This window comes from Trichosurus vulpecula, chromosome 2, assembly GCF_011100635.1.
Source record: "Trichosurus vulpecula isolate mTriVul1 chromosome 2, mTriVul1.pri, whole genome shotgun sequence".
Taxonomy (NCBI): Eukaryota; Metazoa; Chordata; class Mammalia; order Diprotodontia; family Phalangeridae; genus Trichosurus; species Trichosurus vulpecula.
In genome coordinates, this window is record NC_050574.1 from 378132466 (window position 1) to 378153084 (window position 20619).

At 35.8% G+C, this 20619-nt stretch overlaps 1 protein-coding gene across 1 annotated transcript in view; it reads left to right on the top strand.

Annotated features, from left to right (window-relative positions):
- The window catches only part of PKNOX1 (PBX/knotted 1 homeobox 1), a 195615-nt gene that overhangs the window by 156533 nt on the left and 18463 nt on the right, over positions 1–20619 (top strand). Inside the window, exons 9-11 of the mRNA XM_036744889.1 lie at positions 3618–3746; positions 8376–8452; positions 13104–13276. Of these exons, the coding sequence (XP_036600784.1) occupies positions 3618–3746; positions 8376–8452; positions 13104–13276 (379 nt within the window). The remainder of the gene's footprint in view (positions 1–3617; positions 3747–8375; positions 8453–13103; positions 13277–20619) is intronic.

Genomic DNA, 20619 nt, shown 5'->3' on the forward strand with positions numbered 1-20619 from the left:
TGAACTGATGCTGAGTAAAATGAGAAGAACCAGGAGAACATTGTACATAGTTATAGCCACAGTGTGCGATGACTGACTTTGATAGACTTAGCTCTTCTCAGCAATGCAAGGACCTAAAACATTTCCAAAAGACTCATGATGGAAAATGCCATCCACATCCAGAGAAAGAACTATGGAGTCTGAATGCAGAGAGAAGCTGACTATTTGCTCTTTTTGTTTTGTTTTGTTTTTTCTTTCTCATGGTTCCTCTAATTCATTCTAATTCTTCTATACAACATGACTATTGTCAAAATATGTTTAATGGTTAATATGTAGAGCCTATATCAGACTGCATGCCATCTTAGGGAAGAGGGTGGAGAAAATTTTAAATTTGTAGAAGTGAATGTTGGAAAGTAAATTAATAAAAAAAAATCCAAAAACACTTCTCTTTTTTCATTTAGCTCTAACCATTCATCCTCTTCCAGTTTTTTCCTCTTTTATATTTCTTGAACTTGATTAGTCCATCATCATATATTGCATTCATCGTCATTCTCCCCAATATAGTCAGCCATATTGGGAGTCCTTGACCAGAGAAGACTGACTCAGGTGACTTCTTCTTAGACAGCGGGTGCTCCTGTGACAGGAGACTCTGATTTCCCCTTCCCAGAGACAGTCAGACTCTGGAGCTCAGGCAAGAAAGAGAGGTGCATCCATCTCCTGTGACTCCCTCCTGCCCCATCAGTTCAACTTGTGAGGAAGAAAGAGCTGTGGGGGCTCCACCAATTCAACAGCCCAGTCCAGTCAGCTGTGAAATGCCTCTATCCATCTACCCCACCTCTTTTGCTATTGTCCTTCCTTATTTTCCTCAGGATTTGGATGTCATAATGCTGCTTTTGGCTGCTCAAAGCTTTCTAGTTTGGCATTCACCTGCCCTTCCTCCAAGTGCTTCATGCTACAAAATTATCCCTATGGTGATCTTTATGCCACATCAATTCTTCCTCCCTCTCTTCTTTAATCCTGTTGCAAATTAATCCTAAAATCATGACCACATTTTGAAAAGTGTCTCAAATTTGCTTACTGAATTCAAACATTTAAAATAAAAAGCAGCCCTGCTTATAAAAGCAGTTTGTTTTCTAACATTCCACATCCCTTACATAGGAACATCCAGTTACTGTTTGTAATACTTCTTCAGTATGTTGATACATCTATGATTTCATCAATGGTAGGTACTCCTTCCAATGGTATTGATCTCAATCCTCTCTCACATTCTCATTTGGGTAACTTTTTGCCTTGTCCCCCTATGACTCTTCCTTAGAGAGCTGACTCAAAGTGCCAGGGACCCTCCCTTAGGTCTCTTGATGCTGAATGGATGCCACTGCAGCAGCTTAGCTGTCCACTGGTTTAGCTTCATTTGTTGCATGATTGTCTCCACTTTCCTGCTCATTAATCTCTCTGATGTTGCCCCTACCTCACTTCTCCTGTGTAATTCTTCTTTGGTAATATGTTAAAGCCCAGTCACATCCATCACTTGGCTATACCAACTTTATTCAGAAACCATGGTATTCCATGACTTGGAGCCATATATCATCAAGTGAAAGGATCGTGATGTTAAAAAGATGGACTTTGTTTCAAGGAGAAGCATAGCGTAGTTAAAAACACCAATGAAATCTGGGCCCTTTTCCTTCTATTCAACTTTGGGCTCAGTTTATTTTACACACCTAGTCTAAGATGTAAATACTGATGAAGCATCTCTATGGAACATAGAACATGTAACAGTCTCAATAAGTGGCTTTCTTCATCCATTTATTTTCAGAACTCTTCTTTGTGATGATGGGTCTCATTTAGGAGGCTCTGCAACATTATGGGCTTTTGGCAGTCAGTACATCATCATCCAAACACAGAACTATCTGGAGAAGATCTCTCTTCCATTTGGAATCAGCATTGCACAGCTTTTGTGACAAAAGCAAACCTCTTTGGTAACAATATGTCTTTTGGCTACATGCCTTGACTGATAGTAGTATTCAGAAGGTTGTTCAGCAAAACTTTCTTTGTCACAATTGTCAGGGGTCTTGTATGATTCTGACATATGCCCTTTTCCTGCTCACAGCAACATTATGCCCTTATCCTGACCTAGCTTAGTTGTGTATCTCATCATAATTTCCTTTAGCTGATTTTTCTCTCCATTGCCTCTTACTATACTGTAAGGTGAATATGGCTCATAATCTTCTGCCATCTTTACTTGTAAGATTTTGCAAATGAGCATATAGTCTAAACTTGCCTTGGCAGCTGTATCTCTCACCTCGGGAAAAACACAAGCATTTGCTGAATAAGGCAAGTTTCTGTCTCTTTTGTTCTCATGATGACAATTTATTTACATTGGTTTCATTTTTTTTTTTTAGGAAATGAGCATAGACTATTACTTAGATATGTTATTTTAATGATTTTGCATTTTCAGCATCATTGCTTGTTTATATAGATCAAGTTAGAATTTGCTGCTATTGTGCACATTTTCTTTTTCATAGTCTTTTAATTTGAGACTAACTCTTTAGTTTTAGCTTTGACCTGTTTGTGGTTGAATTGGACGTGGATAACTAATGCAGAAATTACTCTTAAATCGTTAAACAGACGTTTCCTCTTTTTTAAAAGAGTCATTTTTATTTTTTGTGATATGAGGGAGGATGAGATAATGTGTAGGAAAAGCTAAGAGAAGAGATAAAGAAGAAGAGAAAAAAGAAGTACATCTGGTGGAGGGCAGTTAACCGAATATCATTAGAAGAATATTTATGTTGACATGGATTCACATGCTTTTTTGCCACTGCCATTGAAAATTCCCAGTACAAAATCCATATATAAAAGAGATTCCCTATATATGATGAGGGCCTCCAGATATTCACTATTTATGGATGACATCTTGATTGCATAAATCCTGAAACATAGGAACCCTCCTTAGACAAAGTAGTTCTGCCTGTCTATCCATAATAGAATAATCAAGTGTGTGAAGAATACTGTTTATAGACTGTATATAGAATGGCAACATAGCAATGCTGTTAGCTGGTCTGATTTGTAGCTGTATGGACAGCTTTTTTTGCTGGTCCATTAATTATGTTACATAGACACTGAATATCATTGATGGGCTGAGCCCAGAACAGAACATGAGGAAGAGAATAGATTTGATTGTTTTCAAGACCCAAACCATTTTTTAAAACAAAGGCTCATCTTATATTTGGTCAGATTTGAATGACAAAACTGTTTTGAATGTGCCTAAAATAAAAGTAAATAGGCTATGACTATATGTAGTCAAATATTCATATTTTATTATGTTATGACTAAAATACATGAGTCCTCACTTACTGCACATGATAACTTTTTCATCTGCTCAGAGGACTATTTATCTTATACCTATGTTTGTGGCTAGGTGATAGTTAAATAGGTGAGGAGTTTGTTGTGTTATTAAGGTCCCTATCCCTTCAGCTTGGATCCATGTAGGCTATGTTAAAAAAGATACCTGTATTATTACAAAATAGTTGTTTAAATTATAGTCATAAGCATTCCATGTAATTTCTTTAACTAATATTTTAATGTCTGTTATACATGTAATTTTTGTTGCCTTATAACATTTTCTTCCACTTATTTAAAAGCTTCAGTTACAGTTAAACCAAGATCTCAGCATCTTGCATCAAGAGGATGGCTCATCTAAGAATAAAAGGGGAGTTCTGCCAAAACATGCTACAAATGTTATGAGATCTTGGCTCTTTCAGCATATAGGGGTAAGATTTTGTGATTTTGCAATCAATCTTAGAAGATTTTGGAATAGTTTTTTTTGTGTGTGTGTGGCTTGATATGTTTCTTGGAAAAAAAAATTTCTTCATAGACTACTAGGCCTAGTTCTAGAAGGCATTACTTTTAGAACACTAGTCAGTTTTGGAAAGGAATTAAAAACGTGAAGATAACATCCTTAAGAAGCTAATCAGCTATCTTAAAAAAAATTAAGGGGTGAGAGAGGAATATATTGGGAGAAGGAGAAAGGCAGAGATGGAATGGAGTAAATTATCTCACATAAAAGTGGCAAGAAAAAGCAGTTTTATTGGAAGGGAAGAAGGGCAGGTAAAAGGGAATGAGTGAATCTTGCTCTCATTGGATTTGACTTAAGGAGGGAATAACTTGCACACTCAATTGGGTATCTTAGCCTAAGGAAAGTAGGGGGGAAGGGGATAAGAGGGGGGGATGATAGAAGGGAGGACAAATGTGGGGAGGAGGTAGTCAAAAGCAAACACTTTTGAAAAGGGACAGGGTCAAGGGAGAATTAATCAGAGAAATTAGACTAACAGATAAAAAGAACATGGGAAATTTTAAGTGCACACAGGTTTGTAAAAATTAAAATAGTATGCTAGATTTATTGTATAGGTACTAAAGAAAATGAAGTAGACATGATTGGAGCTAGTGGGCTTAATTAGCGAAGACTGAATGGCCAAGATACACACTGATCAAGGTCTTGAAGAAGAAAGGTTAATGTACTTTTGAGAAAAGAACATTCTAGGTGGAAGTATATTGTGGCACAACTGGCACATATGGTCAATTAGCAAGTTTGCTTGATTGAAATGTGTAGTTTAGGGGCAGCTAGGTGGTGCAGTGAGTAGAGCACCGGCCCTGGGGTCAGGAGGACCTCAGTTCAAATTTGGCCTCAGATACTTGACACACTTAACTAGCTGTGTGACCTCGGGCAAGTCAGTTAACCCCAATTGCCCTGCCTTCCCCCCTCAAAAAAAAAAAAAGAAATGTGCAGTCTATGGTAAACATTAATGCTCTCATCCTTAATTGTTTCATATGAATCTTCCATTTTCTCCCAAAAGGATGGGAAGTTATTTTTGGAATTATGACATACTTTTTTTGTATCCCGTAGCAGATTATATAAAATAGTAAGAGCTCAATAAATACTCACTCATTGAAATAATGTGGATGATGAACAATATGTTCAAATTTATTTTGTCATGAGTTCATTATCATACTGCAAATCTGATAATTTTCTATACATTAAGAGAGTTTAGTTACTGAGAGGTCCACTATGCCAGCAGCCTTCAGCTCCTCCGTTCTGTTTACATCGAAAGAGCTCTGGTCTAGTGAGATTCACTCAAGGCAGGATGGTAGGATAGGGTAGTAGGAGAAGACCTGAGTCCAAGGCAACTCAACTTGCTACAGTCTAACATCCAGCTGAATTAAAAAAAAAAAACAAATAAGGATATGATCTTGATCCAGGAGCAGAAGAACAGAGGACCCAAAAAGGGAAAGTGTTGCCCTTGGATCCTTCCAAAAATTCTCGGATCCATAATCCCAGTAGCTGAGTTTTCAGCTTCTCTAGCAAGGGGGACCCAGGGTTTAAGTACTCTATAGATGACTCTCTTGACAAAAGTTTGGCCATCTTGGGACATGTGTACACCGAGATACAGTGAACCCTAGAGTTGAAAGGTTCTAATTGACTTAAGTCAAGGGTAGTCCCCACTTTCTGCAGTGGTAATTTTGGCCTCCTCATTAAGTGGCTGAACTCTTTGTGTTTCCTCAGTCTTGTGTTTCAGCTACAAAGTTAATATGGCCAGGGAAGCAAAGTTCCAAGGGCAAAACTGTTGCACAGAGCCCTGTATTTCATGCCTTCCCTCCCCCTTCCTGGAGTTGGCCTTCCATATAGGATATTAAAAGCTTCATACCCTAAAATTTATCCCATACTTTCTTGAAATTCTACTAATTAAAAGATTTGGGGGGGGGGTTAACTGAGTTAACATTTATTCATTTTGATACCTTAGTGTGATTAACTTAGCTCAAAGCAGTGTGGTAGTGATTGTAGTGGCAGAGGCAGGAGGACCATTGGGGAAATAAAAACAAGAGATGTTAGGGTGGGAGTGATAAAGATAGGCCTGAATGGTGCCAGTAGCAGACAGCCACAGAAGGAAGCTTTTATTATTCTTAAAGCAGAATGAGAGGATGGTGTAACGTAGAGCACTCGGAAGAAGGAGCAGTATTACTGGTTTAGTTCAGAAAAGGAGACAGCAAAAGGAAAAAAAAAAACTCACCACTTAAAAATTCTGCCTAGGATTGGCTCTGCCTTTCTAAAAGCCGTGGGAAGAACTGACTTCGCAGAAATCCGGTGCCCTCTTAGCTTTTCCTTTCAGAAAGTGAGGCTTGTAGATCCCGTGGTTCTCTCCACCCTTAGAGAATCTGAGGTGGGACAAACGAGATTCCCAGTCATTCTTTTATGAGATATAGATTTATAGGTTTACAGCATAGGAAGGTGGAGGAAAATACCAAGAGAAATAAAGCACTCAAGATCTTACAGTCCTGGAAGAGTCTGCCAAAGGATCTGACTCTGCAGTCTCAGGAGCTCCACTGATACTCTTCCTCCTCCTTCATCCTCCAGACCTGACAGCTTTTGAGAAGCTCCTTCTCTGTTCTTCTCTAGAGGCCGCATATCTTCCTCACTGCTTCTGTGTCTTTCATCAGGCATAGTTAACCGATTCCATAGTAAATTGGACAGAAGCCTGGGGTATATGTTTTATAATGATATCCCACGCATGAGCCAGACAAACTTATTCATTTTGATTCCTTAATATGATTAGCTTAGATCAGAGCAATGAGGTAGTAATCATGGTGGCAGACCTCTATGGAAATAAATAGTAACAAGAAATTTTAGAGTGAGGCTGTTTTCAGTTCTCAAAAAACAAAATATGTGTGCAGGAGTATTTTTGGTTGTCTATGGCTTTGTTTTTTTTTTAAAAAAAGAGCATTAATAGTATGTAAATTGGCCATTTTAAAAAGTACGTTAATAATTGCAGGTCAGTAGAGTCCATTTATCTGAGTGTCTTACGAATAGAATCAAATTTAAGAGAAAGTTGCTTCTGCATTACCTGCTGATTACAATAGCTACATAAGCTGTATTTGGAATCAGGAAGATGTCGATTCAAGTCTACATCTGACCCAAACTGACAGTGTGATTCTAGCAAATCACTTAACCTCTCGGTCCCGTCTCCTGTCTCTTCACCCTCCTGTGCCCAACTCCCACCCCACCGCTGTTGCTACCAGGCAGCTCTCTCAGACTTGCTGTTGTAGGGCAGCTGCAGATCTCCATTGGTAGTAGAAGGACTTTCCTTAAAGGCAGTTACCTACAATAAGACTTTTGTACATAAACACATGCATACATGTGATGCCAGATAGTGTTGTGTGTGTGTATATGTAGGTATATGCATAATGAAATATGTGTAATATAATGAAAAAATATATTTTTGTTTCTTGTACAAAATTGCCAATATTGTCTGCTCTTTTATGCTATTACAAGCCTTACATAAAAAGCCCCTTCCTCTCTACTTAATCTCTACAGCCTGAAGTACTGACCCTGTACTATTTGTTGAGGTCAGTAATTCCAATGGAAATCACATTCAAAGGGTCAGATATGAAGTATGATCCATTGCTTGTGTTAGTGCTCCTGACTTTCTGCTCTGCTTCTACATTCAAGTTCATCTTAGGTTAAGATTAATGTCTTGCCCTTTCTGGTGTTTCATTCTTTTTCCCCCTCCCTCAACTATAAATGAATGCATCTATTTAAAAAAATGTTGGAAGAACCACCTTTTTTTTTGTGTAAGTCAGGTAGAGAAAATTAGTCCTTTATATTCTGTATTATAGAAAGCTTTTAAAAAGTGTCATACCTAGTTAGTAATTTAATTTAAGCTATACAGATTTTCTAAATGCTGTTCTAAAAGCAAAATAAGCTAATGAAAAACCAAACTGTTATTGTATTAATACCATTTAGTGACTGACAGCCAAATAGTTCATGTCTAGAGCAGGTAAATTATTGTATGTTTAAGATATAATAAAATGGTGTTGTTTTTCTTTTCATTCAGACTAACAAGTAGAGCATAACACCTAATTAAATGTAGAAATGTTTTCATTGGGCAATGTTTGAAATTTATTCCTGGTTTAGTTTTCTTTACTATCAGCAAATAGAAGTATTTCTCATGATTCTTAAGGCAATATAAACTCCTTACCCTGATCAGTTTACTCTAGTTTTATTTAACCACAAAAATGTGTGACATTACGCTTATATTACCAGAGACCTTCAGACGGAATAATTCAGAAAAATTCAGACAGTATAATTCTTAGCATATGCTTTGCTGACCGTTGATTAAGCTGACAAAAGCAACTATAATAAATGCTTCTTGTATGGTCTGCATAATAAAATGGGGACATTTCCTGGGTAAAGCCAAAATTAGTTTTTGCTTAAAGCTTAATTTTTATTTGCCAGAACTTTATGAATGATGATTTGTGTTTTATGACTTACCTCAGTAATTCTTACGTAGCCTCCATTTTTTTTTACATTAAAACTTACGGATAACTTTTTTAAATTTTTCTTTTAGCATCCCTATCCAACAGAAGATGAGAAAAAGCAGATTGCAGCTCAGACCAACCTGACACTACTCCAAGTTAACAATTGGTAAGATAAAAATGTCAGTTTATAAGTATTCCTGTGAATCCAGAGAGCAGTGGATAGAGCACCGGACCTGGAGTCAGGAAGACTTGGGTTCGAATGTGGCCTCAGACACTTACTAGCTGTGTGATCCTGGGCAAGTCACTTAACCCTGTTTGCCTCAGTTTCCTCATCTGTAAAATGAGCTAGAGAAGGAAATCTCAAACCACTCCATTATCTTTACCAAGAAAACCCCAAGTGGGGTCTCAAAGACTTAAGCATGACTAAACTCAGCAACAACAAAAATGACTAGAAGACTACATCAAACTATTTATACCAAATACTCAAAAAAAAAAACATTAGAAATCTGATTTCTGTTAATTTGGTATAGAGGGAAGACAGTGAAATAGTATGAAGACGCTAACAGATAATACCCACATGTGTTTCCCATTCAGATTGTTTGTGTTTAGTTTAGCCCTTTGGCCTTTTCAGCAAGGTGCCATTTTTTCATCTTAGCATTTAAGACCTTCCACAGTCCAGCTCGTTACACACTCTGTTGTCTCCTAACTCAGCCTTTTAAACTAGCTGGCCCAAGTATATCCCCTTCAGTAAAATGTTAACTCTTTGGGAGTCAGTGATTCTGTCTTTTGTTTCTTATTGTATCTCTCCTAGCACACTAGCCTGAACAAACAATAGGCACTTGATAAGTAAGTTTTCATTTAGTTGAAATGAGTAAATTTCATGTTTTAAAATAGTACATTTATGATTTAGTGCCCTATATTGTACTCATTTAAAAGTTGGGGTCTGTGTTAATCTGCTTATAATTATAGATCCAGTTTCCTCTCTGACCTTATTATTCCCCACCCCAGGGACTTCTTTCAAGCTAAACTTTCTTGACTGTTCACCGCTGAACACAACTATGGGAAGTTATGTTACTTATAGTGACCTTGATCCCGAGCAGGACTCTTAATGTTGGCATCCTTGCAGAGAGAATTAGTTTGAAATTTCAGAAAGAAATATTATTATTGCCCAACTTTATAAATTCAAAAAATAGAAAAAGAAGGGATGATTGAGAGGAAAGAGACACTGAGGTGAGTTTCCAAAATCACCCAGTAGTTGACTGTCTTGTGACTGTTTGTGATGGAAATTCACAATTTGAAAATGTAGCATTTTTCCAAATATGTAGTTTTAGCCTGTAGAAAAGTTCAGGCAAAAAGGTATATTCTGTGTTAGATTAAAAAAGAAATTATAAATAAAACATGTTCTAGGTTTGACTTCTCTACCATTACTAAATGACTTAGGTCCACAACCTCTGAATTTTTCTCATTTACAAAGTGGGAATAAATGTCCATTTCCTCCCTAGCTTATGAAAATTATACTTATACACTTTCAAAGTACGCATCTAGTTTTAAATTTTTCACTGTGATTACATATACCATGGGTTTTTTAATCATACTTGTCCAGATGATAATATACAATTTTGCCTATTAAACTCAAATGGTTTGTATCCACAGATAGATTTTCAATTTGTGATGATTCTCTCATAAAATAACATTCATTTAAGAAAAAAGGTAACAAATTCTGCCATAAATAAATGTTAGTATCTTCATACTTTAACTAAGTTTAAATTTATAGGTAACTGAATAAGTTTTAGGGAAAGTTTATTCTACCCATAATTTTACAATTCTTTATAAATGCACTCAGGTGCGTTTCTATCTTAAGGAATAATTCTATAGGGTATTGCCATAAATATTTACATTATTCTGCATTATGATTTGATTCAGTTAGGAATAATGAATAATTGAATGGTCTCTTCATAACAATATATTATCAGAATTATATTCATGGTGTGTTGAGTATGTTATTAGAAGTTACATTCTTACTATAAAACTTTTCATATACTTATGTATATTCAGGATAATATTATTATTATTTTAATAGTGATTGATTTGTAAAACAAAGATAAAACTTTAATCTATTTACATGTTTCTTTTTCTTCATCTCATGGCCTTGTTTATGTTTTCTAAATTGTTTCAGAATTCCTTGATCTAGAGGATTTAAAAATAAATTATGAATTAAATCTCAATGAATATTTGCTACTTCTTTCATTCTTTTTGGTTTCCCTCCCTTTTGTTTTCACAAAAGTCCCCTCTTGCAATGGAAACCTATTTAGGAAATGGTTTGACTAATATTAAAGAAGTGACAAATGTTGAAAAATAGCAATGGAAGTTTCACTTGAATGATAGTTAATGTAATATACAGCTTCCATGGTACCCTTATTCCAGTAGTACCAGTTTTAAGCTATGCCTACGTTAAAATGACAAAAACTTTCTTCTTTTAAAAAAAAACTGTTATAATTCTTAATTGTTGATAATAGAAGCGTATAAGATATATTCCATTCCATCTAGACAGTTTATTAATTTCCAGTTATGAGTATCAACAGTTAACTGATCATTTTAAATGATTCTTTGAAATAATGAAGTACCTTCCCCAGAGCTATCTTTTGTAGGATCAGTAAGTCATAGTATTGAAAGGAACCTTAGAAGTCATCTAATGCAATCTTGATGTATGATTTTTATCAAGATACTCTTGATTCATAAAGCCTGTCATTTTGTTTTGGATTAGGTACGATATTCAGAAACCTCAACTTCCAAGATACAAATTTTTTTCTTTTAAAAAAATTTTTTGATAGCTTTTTAATGTCATAGTCATTACCTGATATGCCCAGACCTCCACAGAAAAAGTTAAGTAAAATTGAATTTAAATGACTGTCTAATAGAGTATCCACCTCTCTGCTGAGAGAAGGGAAATGTCTTCTGTCCCACGGGTTCAAGGTTAATCATTCTATTTAATCTGACTTGTCTTTTAGAGTTGTTTTCATTTATATCATTATGGTCATTGTTCTCCTTGTTCTGTCTTTTTCACTTGGCATCAATCAGTGAGATTACAGAAGAAGAGATTTAGTTGGAAGAAACCTCAGAACTCATACAGATCTCATATTTTCTAAATTCTTCATTTTTTACAACACAGTATTCAATTATATTAACGTAACACAATTGTTCAACTATTCCCCTATTGATGGGTTTCCAATTTTTTTTTGCAACCACAAAAAATTCTGCTACAAATATTTGGGTATATTCAAGAACTTGTGCCATTTTTGAGGTATATCGACCTAGTAGTGGGATTATTAAATGTGAAAAGTTTAGTGAGTTTTAATTATAGATTGTTTTCTAGGATGGTCACATCATTTCATAGCCACTAACAATGTGTTAGTTTATCTATCTTCCTGCAGTTCCTCCAACATAGATTATTTCCCTTTCTCACCATTTTTGACAGTTTTATGGATATGTGAAAATTCAGAGTTTTTTATATGTTCATTTCTTTTATTAGCAATTTGGAGCATTCTGTTACATGATTATTGGTAACTCGCTCTTCTTTTGAAAACCATTCATAACCTATGGTCATTTCTTTATTCCCCAGAGAAATGGCTACTTATTTTATTTGTGTCAATTCCTGTATATCTTGGACTTCAAAATTTTATAAGAGATATTTGAAGAAAAAAGTTTTTCCTTCCAATTAGTAGTTTCTCTTATACCTATGTTGGTTTTGCTTTCACAAAAACTTAGTTTTTAAAAAAAAAATATGTATTTATGATAGTAAACACGCTCTCTTTTTTGACTCAGATTGTAATTCTTCTATAACCTATTAGATGATCTTCATGAGTTGATGTAACTAAAAAATCATCATCCTATTATAGTCTAGAGATGAGTTTCTCCCAACTTAGGTAGATAAGTCCTCAAACAGCAGAAATATAGCTTATCTTCAGGCTCATACTAGCCATTCTAGCTTGTTAGGACCTATCAGTGCTTATGTTTTCTTGGCATGGCTTTCAAGCCAGATCAGCTTCATTCTACAAGGTGTCATTGGAGTGGGATTTTAGTAGAGGAATTCTTTGGAAGTGCTCTCTTAGATTAAACTGCAGTATGCATGCCTGCGGTTTTTACCCATCAATCCTGGTTTTGGACATTGGGAACACACAAATAAGTTTAATGATTCTTGCTCATGATACTTCTTCATATGTCTGAAGTGATCATGTCTCCTTCCCTTCTCTTCTCTTTACCAGCCTTTTTAATTTCCCAATTCCTTCAACTGTTTCTTATATGACATAGTTTCATGTTCTCTCTTCAGCTACCAGTAAGTTGAAAAGGCAGTATGTGAAAGTTTCAGTTGAAGGTTTAGCCTCAGATCATCACAACCAAAGCTGCAACTGCTAGTAAAAATTACCCAAGTATTTTGAGAGAAAATAAGGGAAGGTAATGATGCTTTTGTGGTTTTCTCTCCTTAAAAGATAATTGAGATTCTTTATTTTCTTTAGCTATTAACCTTACAAATAACCCCCACACACACATAGAATAAAAATAATTTAGTAGGTGAGAAAGTGGGAAAACATCCAGACCTATGAAAGTGAAACATTTTGGAAACTTATTAACACCATATGTTTGTAAGGTTTCAGGATATGTTTCTCATGAACTTTTTTCCATATTTTATTATTCATAATTTTATTGCTGTTAACAGTAGTAAAGAAGAAACCTGACTATGATAATCTTGTGTGTTGATCTTGGCGGGGGATCTGTTTTTTAGGAGCCATTCTTATCTGAGATTTTTATTTGATGATCAGGTTTATCAATGCCAGAAGACGAATTCTCCAACCAATGTTGGATTCCAGCTGTTCAGAAACTCCAAAAACAAAGAAAAAAACAGCTCAGAATAGACCAGTTCAAAGATTCTGGCCTGACTCTATTGCATCAGGGGTTACTCAGCAACCACCTAATGAGCTCACAATGTCAGAAGGTAAGAGAAATAAAAAGTCTTATTGTTTTTATATAATGATATTACAAGTATCTTAATGAAAATGTATAAATAAAAATGATTCACAAGTCCCAGAAAATGATACTTCATGAGAAAATGAATTTTTGTCTTAAGGAAATTAGGCTAGTAGAGCCCCAGCCTTTAATTTGCCAGGCCTAAAAATTCTAAACTTAGAAATTGTCAACATAAATATTCAACTGCGGAAATGAATAAAAAACATACACTGCATTAGTCACTATTTGTTTTTTAAGTGCATATTTACTTCATGTTGAGAATAATTAAAAGGTCCTTTATGCTTCTACATCCCCTTCTGAATTTTTTTTCTGTGCATTTTTTCGGATTTTGTTATTGCTTTCGTTTTTATGGCATTGTAGTCATTGTATATGATGTATTATTGTGTTATGATGATTCAGTATAACGCTTCATAAAAGTCTAAATATATTTCTTTGGACTTGTCCTTTCCTATGTTGCTGTGATGCTCTGTTACATTTATACAAGCACAGATTATTTAGTTATTGGCCAATTCTTGGAAGCAGTAATTGCCAATTTTGCTATTACAAATAATGCCGCTATAGCTATTTTGTGAAGATCTTTCTCAGAGAAAGGGTGCAAAGGGGACTTGAGCTGACATACTAGACCTGTGATTTCATCAGTAGAAGGAGCTTCACATGAGAAAAATCCCTCTACCAATACAGATCGGCACCCAGCCTGCAACTCAGACTCTTAGAGTTGCCTGGGACCCTGAGAAGTAATATGACTTATCTAGAATTACACAGCCAGTGTAGGTCAGAGGCAGGATTTGAAGCAAGGTTTCCCTAGCTCTGAGGCTCGCTCACTATCCCCTCTATCCCATTGGCCACTAGATCAGAACTTTATTTTCCTTTCAATAACAACACAAAATCATAGAATTTGAGAATTGAAAGGGATCTCAGCAACCATCGAGGTCAGCCAGTACCCAAAATGAATCCACACTATAGTCACCCAGTCTTGCAGCCTTCCATACAATATTCTTCCCTGGGCTGTCACTGCTGTATAGCAGTACTTCCGCTCTTCTTTGATTAACTGTCACACTCACCATAGCACCTTTTCTTGAGTCATACACTCCCTTAGCCCTAGATCTTTATACTTTATCAAGAAAATAGGAGCCATCTGTCTTGAGCTCCTTCTGCCCAATTCTAGACCCCAAATCCTCTCAACAACATCCTCCATTCTCTTCTTCCTTGCTAAATTCTCTGCGGAAGAGGGGAGCCTCCTTGCTAACTTGTGACCTTGGTTTCATCCTCTCCCAGCTCTTCAGGAAGACATCAGAGATGGTCTCTCCCCCACCCCACAGCCAACCCTGAGTATTCAATCTCTGCATCCATCGATTCTTTCACACCTGCCTACAAAGACCCCTGCATCTCATTCTGGCCCTGCTTTATCCTCAAGCCTCATATCGCCAGACTCCTTTACTTCATTTCCCTTTCACTTCCCAAATTGTGGCGCTCTGGGTTTGGACCCCACCACTTAACTGGAACTACTTCACAAAGTTAGCAGTTTTATTTTGTTATTTTAAAATAAATGTTATTGAATTTTTCTGTTTATTTTTACATAGCCTACATTTCTCCCAGCATACCTTCCCCTCTCCCAGTCATCCCACATAGCAAAGAATATTTTTTAAAGGGGAAAAAAGAGGAAGAGAAAAAAAATCAGCAAAACCAGTCAGTACATTGAAAAAACTGTGAAAATATACATAATGTCTTATACCTCTAGACCTCCTTTCTCTTCAAAGGAGAAGGAAGAAGTGTTCCTTCTTATTTTTCTTCTTTGGGGCCATGCTTGGTTTTTGTAATTTTGCAGTGTTCACTTTTTAAAAAATAATTTGCATTCCTATCTTTTATTTTTTTAAATCACAATAATTTCTCCGAGTAATTTTATATCACCAGAATTTTCCACCACCCTTCCCTGAGAGAGATGAAAATTCACAAAACCAACCTATACACACACACACACACACACACACACACACACACACAAATTATAAAGTCAGAAAACATTCAGTGTACACACTTGTGGACTTCCACCTCTTCAAAGGAGTGGAAAGAGAGGGTATTTTCTCATACCTCTTCTTTGGAACCATGCTTGTTTTTCATAATTTTGCAACATTCATTTTTGTTTTTAAATTTTAAAAATAAATTTGTATTGATAACTTTCATTTTTATACCACCTGCACTTTCCAATGTATCCATCCTCCTCCTAGAGAGCCATACCTTAGAACAAGACTTCTTAAACTTTTTCTGCTCACGACCCTTTTTCGCATTTCAGCAGTGCTGTTGGCCCTGCATAGGTGTCCAGTGCAAAATGTGGGTGTCATGTGTTCAGAATCAAGGCTTCAGTGAAGTTGTGCAGCGCAACACAGGCGCTGCCAGAAACACCATGGATTCATTATGCTTTTGATTTGGAATTAACTTTTGGTTATTGCTCAGCCTCAGCCCACAGTTTAAGAAGTGCCGCCTTAGAACAAACAAAACGGAGGGGGAAAAATGTTCAGTAAAATCATTCAAACAAAATCAAAAACAAGTCCAACATCATATGTAGCGCTCCATAGGAATAGTCTTCCACTTCACGATAAAGTCAGAAAGATGCCTTCGCAGATCTTTTCTTCGGGGCCAAACTTTATCATTAAAATTTCCAGCATTCAATTTGGATTGCTTTATTTTTGTTGTTCTGTTTACATTGTTGTGGTGTTGCTGACATTATGACTATTGTTTTCCCTACTCTGCTCACCTTATGGTGTGAAGTGATCCGTGGAGGTTGTTTTGATTGGCATTTCTTTTAATATTAGTGATTTGAAGCATTCTTTCATATAGTTGTTAATAGCTGGCCACTCTTTTGAGAACTTTGTTCATATCCTTTGACCACTATTGGGGGAGGGGTGTGTGTGTCTGTGTGTCTGTGTGTGTGTGATATAGACAGCCAACAGGTAATTAGATGGGTAGGCAGATAGATAGATCTATTTGCCTATTTGTTCCTTTTATATGTTGGATCCCAAACCCTTATCTGAAAAATCTGAGGCTGGCCTTAGTGCTACATGCCTACAGTCCTTGCCCCTGGGGACACTGAGGCAGATGGATCCTTGAGTTCCGGAGTTCTGAGCTGCAGTGAGGATAAAGCTGAATGAGTATCTGCAGTAAGTCCAGCACTAATAGGGTGAGCCCTCCAGGTCCCAGTGGGAGGACGAAGGAGGGTTGTCAGGCTACCTGAAGAGTGGCAAACTCCTCTAGGTTGGAAATGAAGCAGGACCAAGCTTACATACCAGTCAGCACAATAGGCTCATGAGTGTCCACCATACTTCTAGCCTGAGTAAGATAGGGAGACCTAGTCTCAAAAAAAAAAGTCTGGTACAGATAAACAAGGAAAGAAAGTAAGGAAACCAGCATTTATCAAACACTAACTATGTGCCAGACGCTGCTAAGCACTCGGGATATGAATACAAACAAAAAGGAAGTACCCACCCTCAAGAAACCTAGATTCTAGTGGGTGAAGACAACCCATAACAGGAAGCTGAAAATCTACTTGAGGGGTGGGCATAATCTGGAACTTTGTGCAGGGGCATGATTTTGAAGTCAGGAAGCAGGGGGATAGGATGGGCCTTGAGAAATATTTCAGGAGGAGAGGCTTCAAGAGTGATAAGTTGTTCCAGGACAAGGATGCCCCAGACAATTAAAGGAAGTTCCAGGATGAGCCGGAAGTAGAGAAGGCATGGTTTTGAAGTCAGCGATAAGGCCAAGAGGAGAAATTATGTAATGGAAAAAGGAAGCATAGATAAACAGATATCAATATTTGATGGGTATGCACCAAATGCTTTATCATCTAAATTCATAAATGGAAAACTAATGGAATTTCAAGAAGACATAGACAGTAATACAATATTAGGAGACTTTAATCTACCTTCCTCAGTTTTGGAAAAAACAACAACTGTAAGATGTATGTTTGTGTATAAGTATATATGTATATATATGCATATATACACACAATACATGTATATACATTCACACACACATATATATATACACACATAATTGAACAAATTGCTAGAGAAACTAGAGCTAAAAGATTGATTGGCTAAATAGGATTACTGAAGATTATCTGAAATATTTCTCAGTATCACACAAACTTTTATAAAAAGTAACCTGGTATGAGGGCACAGAGAAATTGCAAATAAATGTAAAAAGGTGAAATTAGTAAACACATCCTTCACAGACCATAATACAACCAAAAATAAGCATAGAGAACGCAAACAAACAAAAATCCAGACCTAAATGGAAAGTTGAAAATGAAATTCTAAATAATGAATAAGCCAAAGAATAAATCATAGAAACAATGAATAATTATGCTAAAGAAAATAGTAATAATGTAAAGAATAACCAAATTTCTGGGATGCAAGTAAAGCAGTCCTTGAGGAAAAGTAAATCCCTAAAAATATATATTAACAAAGTGGAAAATGGAAAGATTAATAAAGTAAATATGCCTTTTGTAAGTCAGAAAGCTAACACATAAACCCAAAGTAAACACAAAAGAGGAAATATTGAAAATTAAAAGAGAAACAGTTAAAATTGAAAACCAAAAGGGCCACAGAAATGATAAAAATAAAAGCTGGTCTTTTGAAAATACTAACAAAATTGATCAACCTTTAACCAAATTGATAAAATAAAAGGCAAAAAAATCAGATTAACAAAATAGCAGAATAATAAAGTAAAATCACAACAGAACCAGAAGAAATAAAAAAGAATAACGAAAACCTGTTATGCACCCCTACACACCTCTCACAAAACTGAGAACATACACACATAAAATAGGGCAATACATTAAAAAATATAAAATACCCAAAAATAACAAAAGACCAAATAATGTTCTAAAATAACTTAGACTCAGAAAAGGAGTAAAAGTAGCTATAAAGGAAAAATAAAAACTCCTGATCCTGATGGTTTCATGGAATTCTATCAATTTTTTAAAGGACAGTTAGTGCTAGTACTCCAAAATTATTCTTAAAAGCACCTTACTACGTTCCTTCTGTGAGACGAATATACTTTTAATACCTAAGCCAGAAAAGGATAAAGCACTCAAAAGCAGAACTATAGACCAAAATCATTAGGGAACATTGATTCAAAATTTTTCAATAAAAGTACTGTCAAGTTACAGAGCTTCATTCATTATGACAAAGTTGGATATATATGCAAGATACAAGAATGGTTCAGCATTAGGAAAAAAATCAGTATACTTAAAATCATATTAAAAACAAAGGCATCAAAAATTGCATGATTATCCCAACAATTATGAAAAAAAAATCTTTGACAAAATAAAGTGCTCCTTAAATAACATCTTAAATAGTTGAAGGAATATTCAGTTCTCATGGCTGGGCTGTGCCAATAAATAAAAATGACAAGACTACTAAAGTTAATTCATAGTTTTAATGCCATACCAATCAAAGTATCAAAGGATAGTTTTCCAGAATTTCTAGAATTCAATAAAATAATAAATTCACTTGGCTTAACAAAAGATCTAGTATATGAAGGAAATTAATGGAAAAGGTAAGAATGAAGGGGGAATAGCACTTCTAGACCTCATACTGTATTATAAAGTAGCAATTATCAAAATGATTTGGTGTTGGTTAAAAGATAGAAAAGTGGATAAATGGAACATATTAGATAAAGGAGAATCAGAATCAGGCAGATTCAATCCAATGTTGAATAAACCAGGAGAGATAAATTACTTAAGAAAGAACTCTGTATTTGATAAAAACTTCAGGGAAAACTGAAAAGCCATCTGGAAGAAATTAGACTTAGACCAGCTTTCACAATATATCCTGCTATTATGTCTCCCCAGAATCTTCTCGTCTCCAGGTTCAACCTGCCTTAAAAAGGAAAAGGGAAAATATGCTGAAGAAAATAAAAGTCTCTACATTGTTTAGGATCAGCTGTATTAGCAATATATTCTATTTCACATCATGCTAGCTGCAAGGGGAGTTGTCTTCAAGGTCAAAATATGACATCAGGCAATCATTGAGAGAGATCTGAGTAATAACAAGAACTAGTAGCTTTCTGTTCATTCTTAAGAATAATCTAAGCAGCTGTTTCTGGTTTAACATTTACATGTAAAATATAAAAGATCAGGATACAGTTATTTATGCAAAAGAAACAGTACTCCAAAGCCTATTTATAATGTAAACAATACAAGATATAACCTAGTTTTTAAGGCTCTCCAGGCACAAGACTTTAACAGTTACAATTTCCTAAGTAGAAATGGCTTAGTTTCTTGTTACATTCTCAGAACTTTAATTAGTATTCCTTTAAGAAAATTTATTTGAGAAGGTTGTTGGTGTGTTTCAATGCTTGTACTTTTTAAAAAAAAACTTATTTAATATGTTATTTTTTCCCAATTACATGCAAAAACAATTTTAACATTTCCTTTCTTCAAATTTTGAGTTCTAAATTCCCTCCCTCCCTCAGTTCCTTTCCCCCTGTTGAAAAGGCAAACAATTTGACATAGGTTATTGTATTGTTAATTAAGGTGGGACTTTTTTTTTTTTTTTGCTGTTTTCTCTTTTAGAAATGCTAAAGTAATCAAATGCCTTTGATTAAGCCTTACTAGGTGCAAAGCCCCAGGCCCACATCCTTTTGCTAAGTAGATGCTAAACCCCAGGCCCACACCCTTTTGCTGATTAGGTGTGTATCCTTCAGGCCCAGGCAGGGTATGCAAGATCCAAGGTTGGCCTTGGATTTTGGGGGCTCTCAGTCACTGAAAGAGTGGTGTGGGACTCTGGGCAGCTATTTTAAGAGTCCCCGGCTTGTCACCCCAGATGTTGATGCTTTCCTGGTAACTGAATTGTGCTTTGGTCTGTTTATATTATGTATTTTTGTAATTTGTTTGTATTTGCTCTGAAGCTCAGGTTGCTGGCTTTTCCTCCTGAACTACATGAGTTATATTTGTATCTGATTGAAGTAAGGTTGTTAACCCTTTAACGTTACTTTCCTTAGTAAAGCAGGTCAAAAAATCTGTGTTAGCAGACTTCTGTGTGTTATTTGTTGTTGGTTTTACAAAGCCACAGTAGCTGCTAGCCGAGTTGTTACAGTTGTACATGTGTAGTCATGTAAAACACATTTCCATGTAAGTCATTCTGTGAAAGAAAACAGGAAAAAAAAAACAAGAAAAATAAAGAAGGTAAAGGAAAAGTGTCTGATCTGCATTCAGGCTCTACCAGTTCTTTCTCTGGAGATGGGCAGCACCAGCATCTTTTATCATAAGTACTACAGGATTGTCTTGGATCACTGTATTGCTGAGAATAG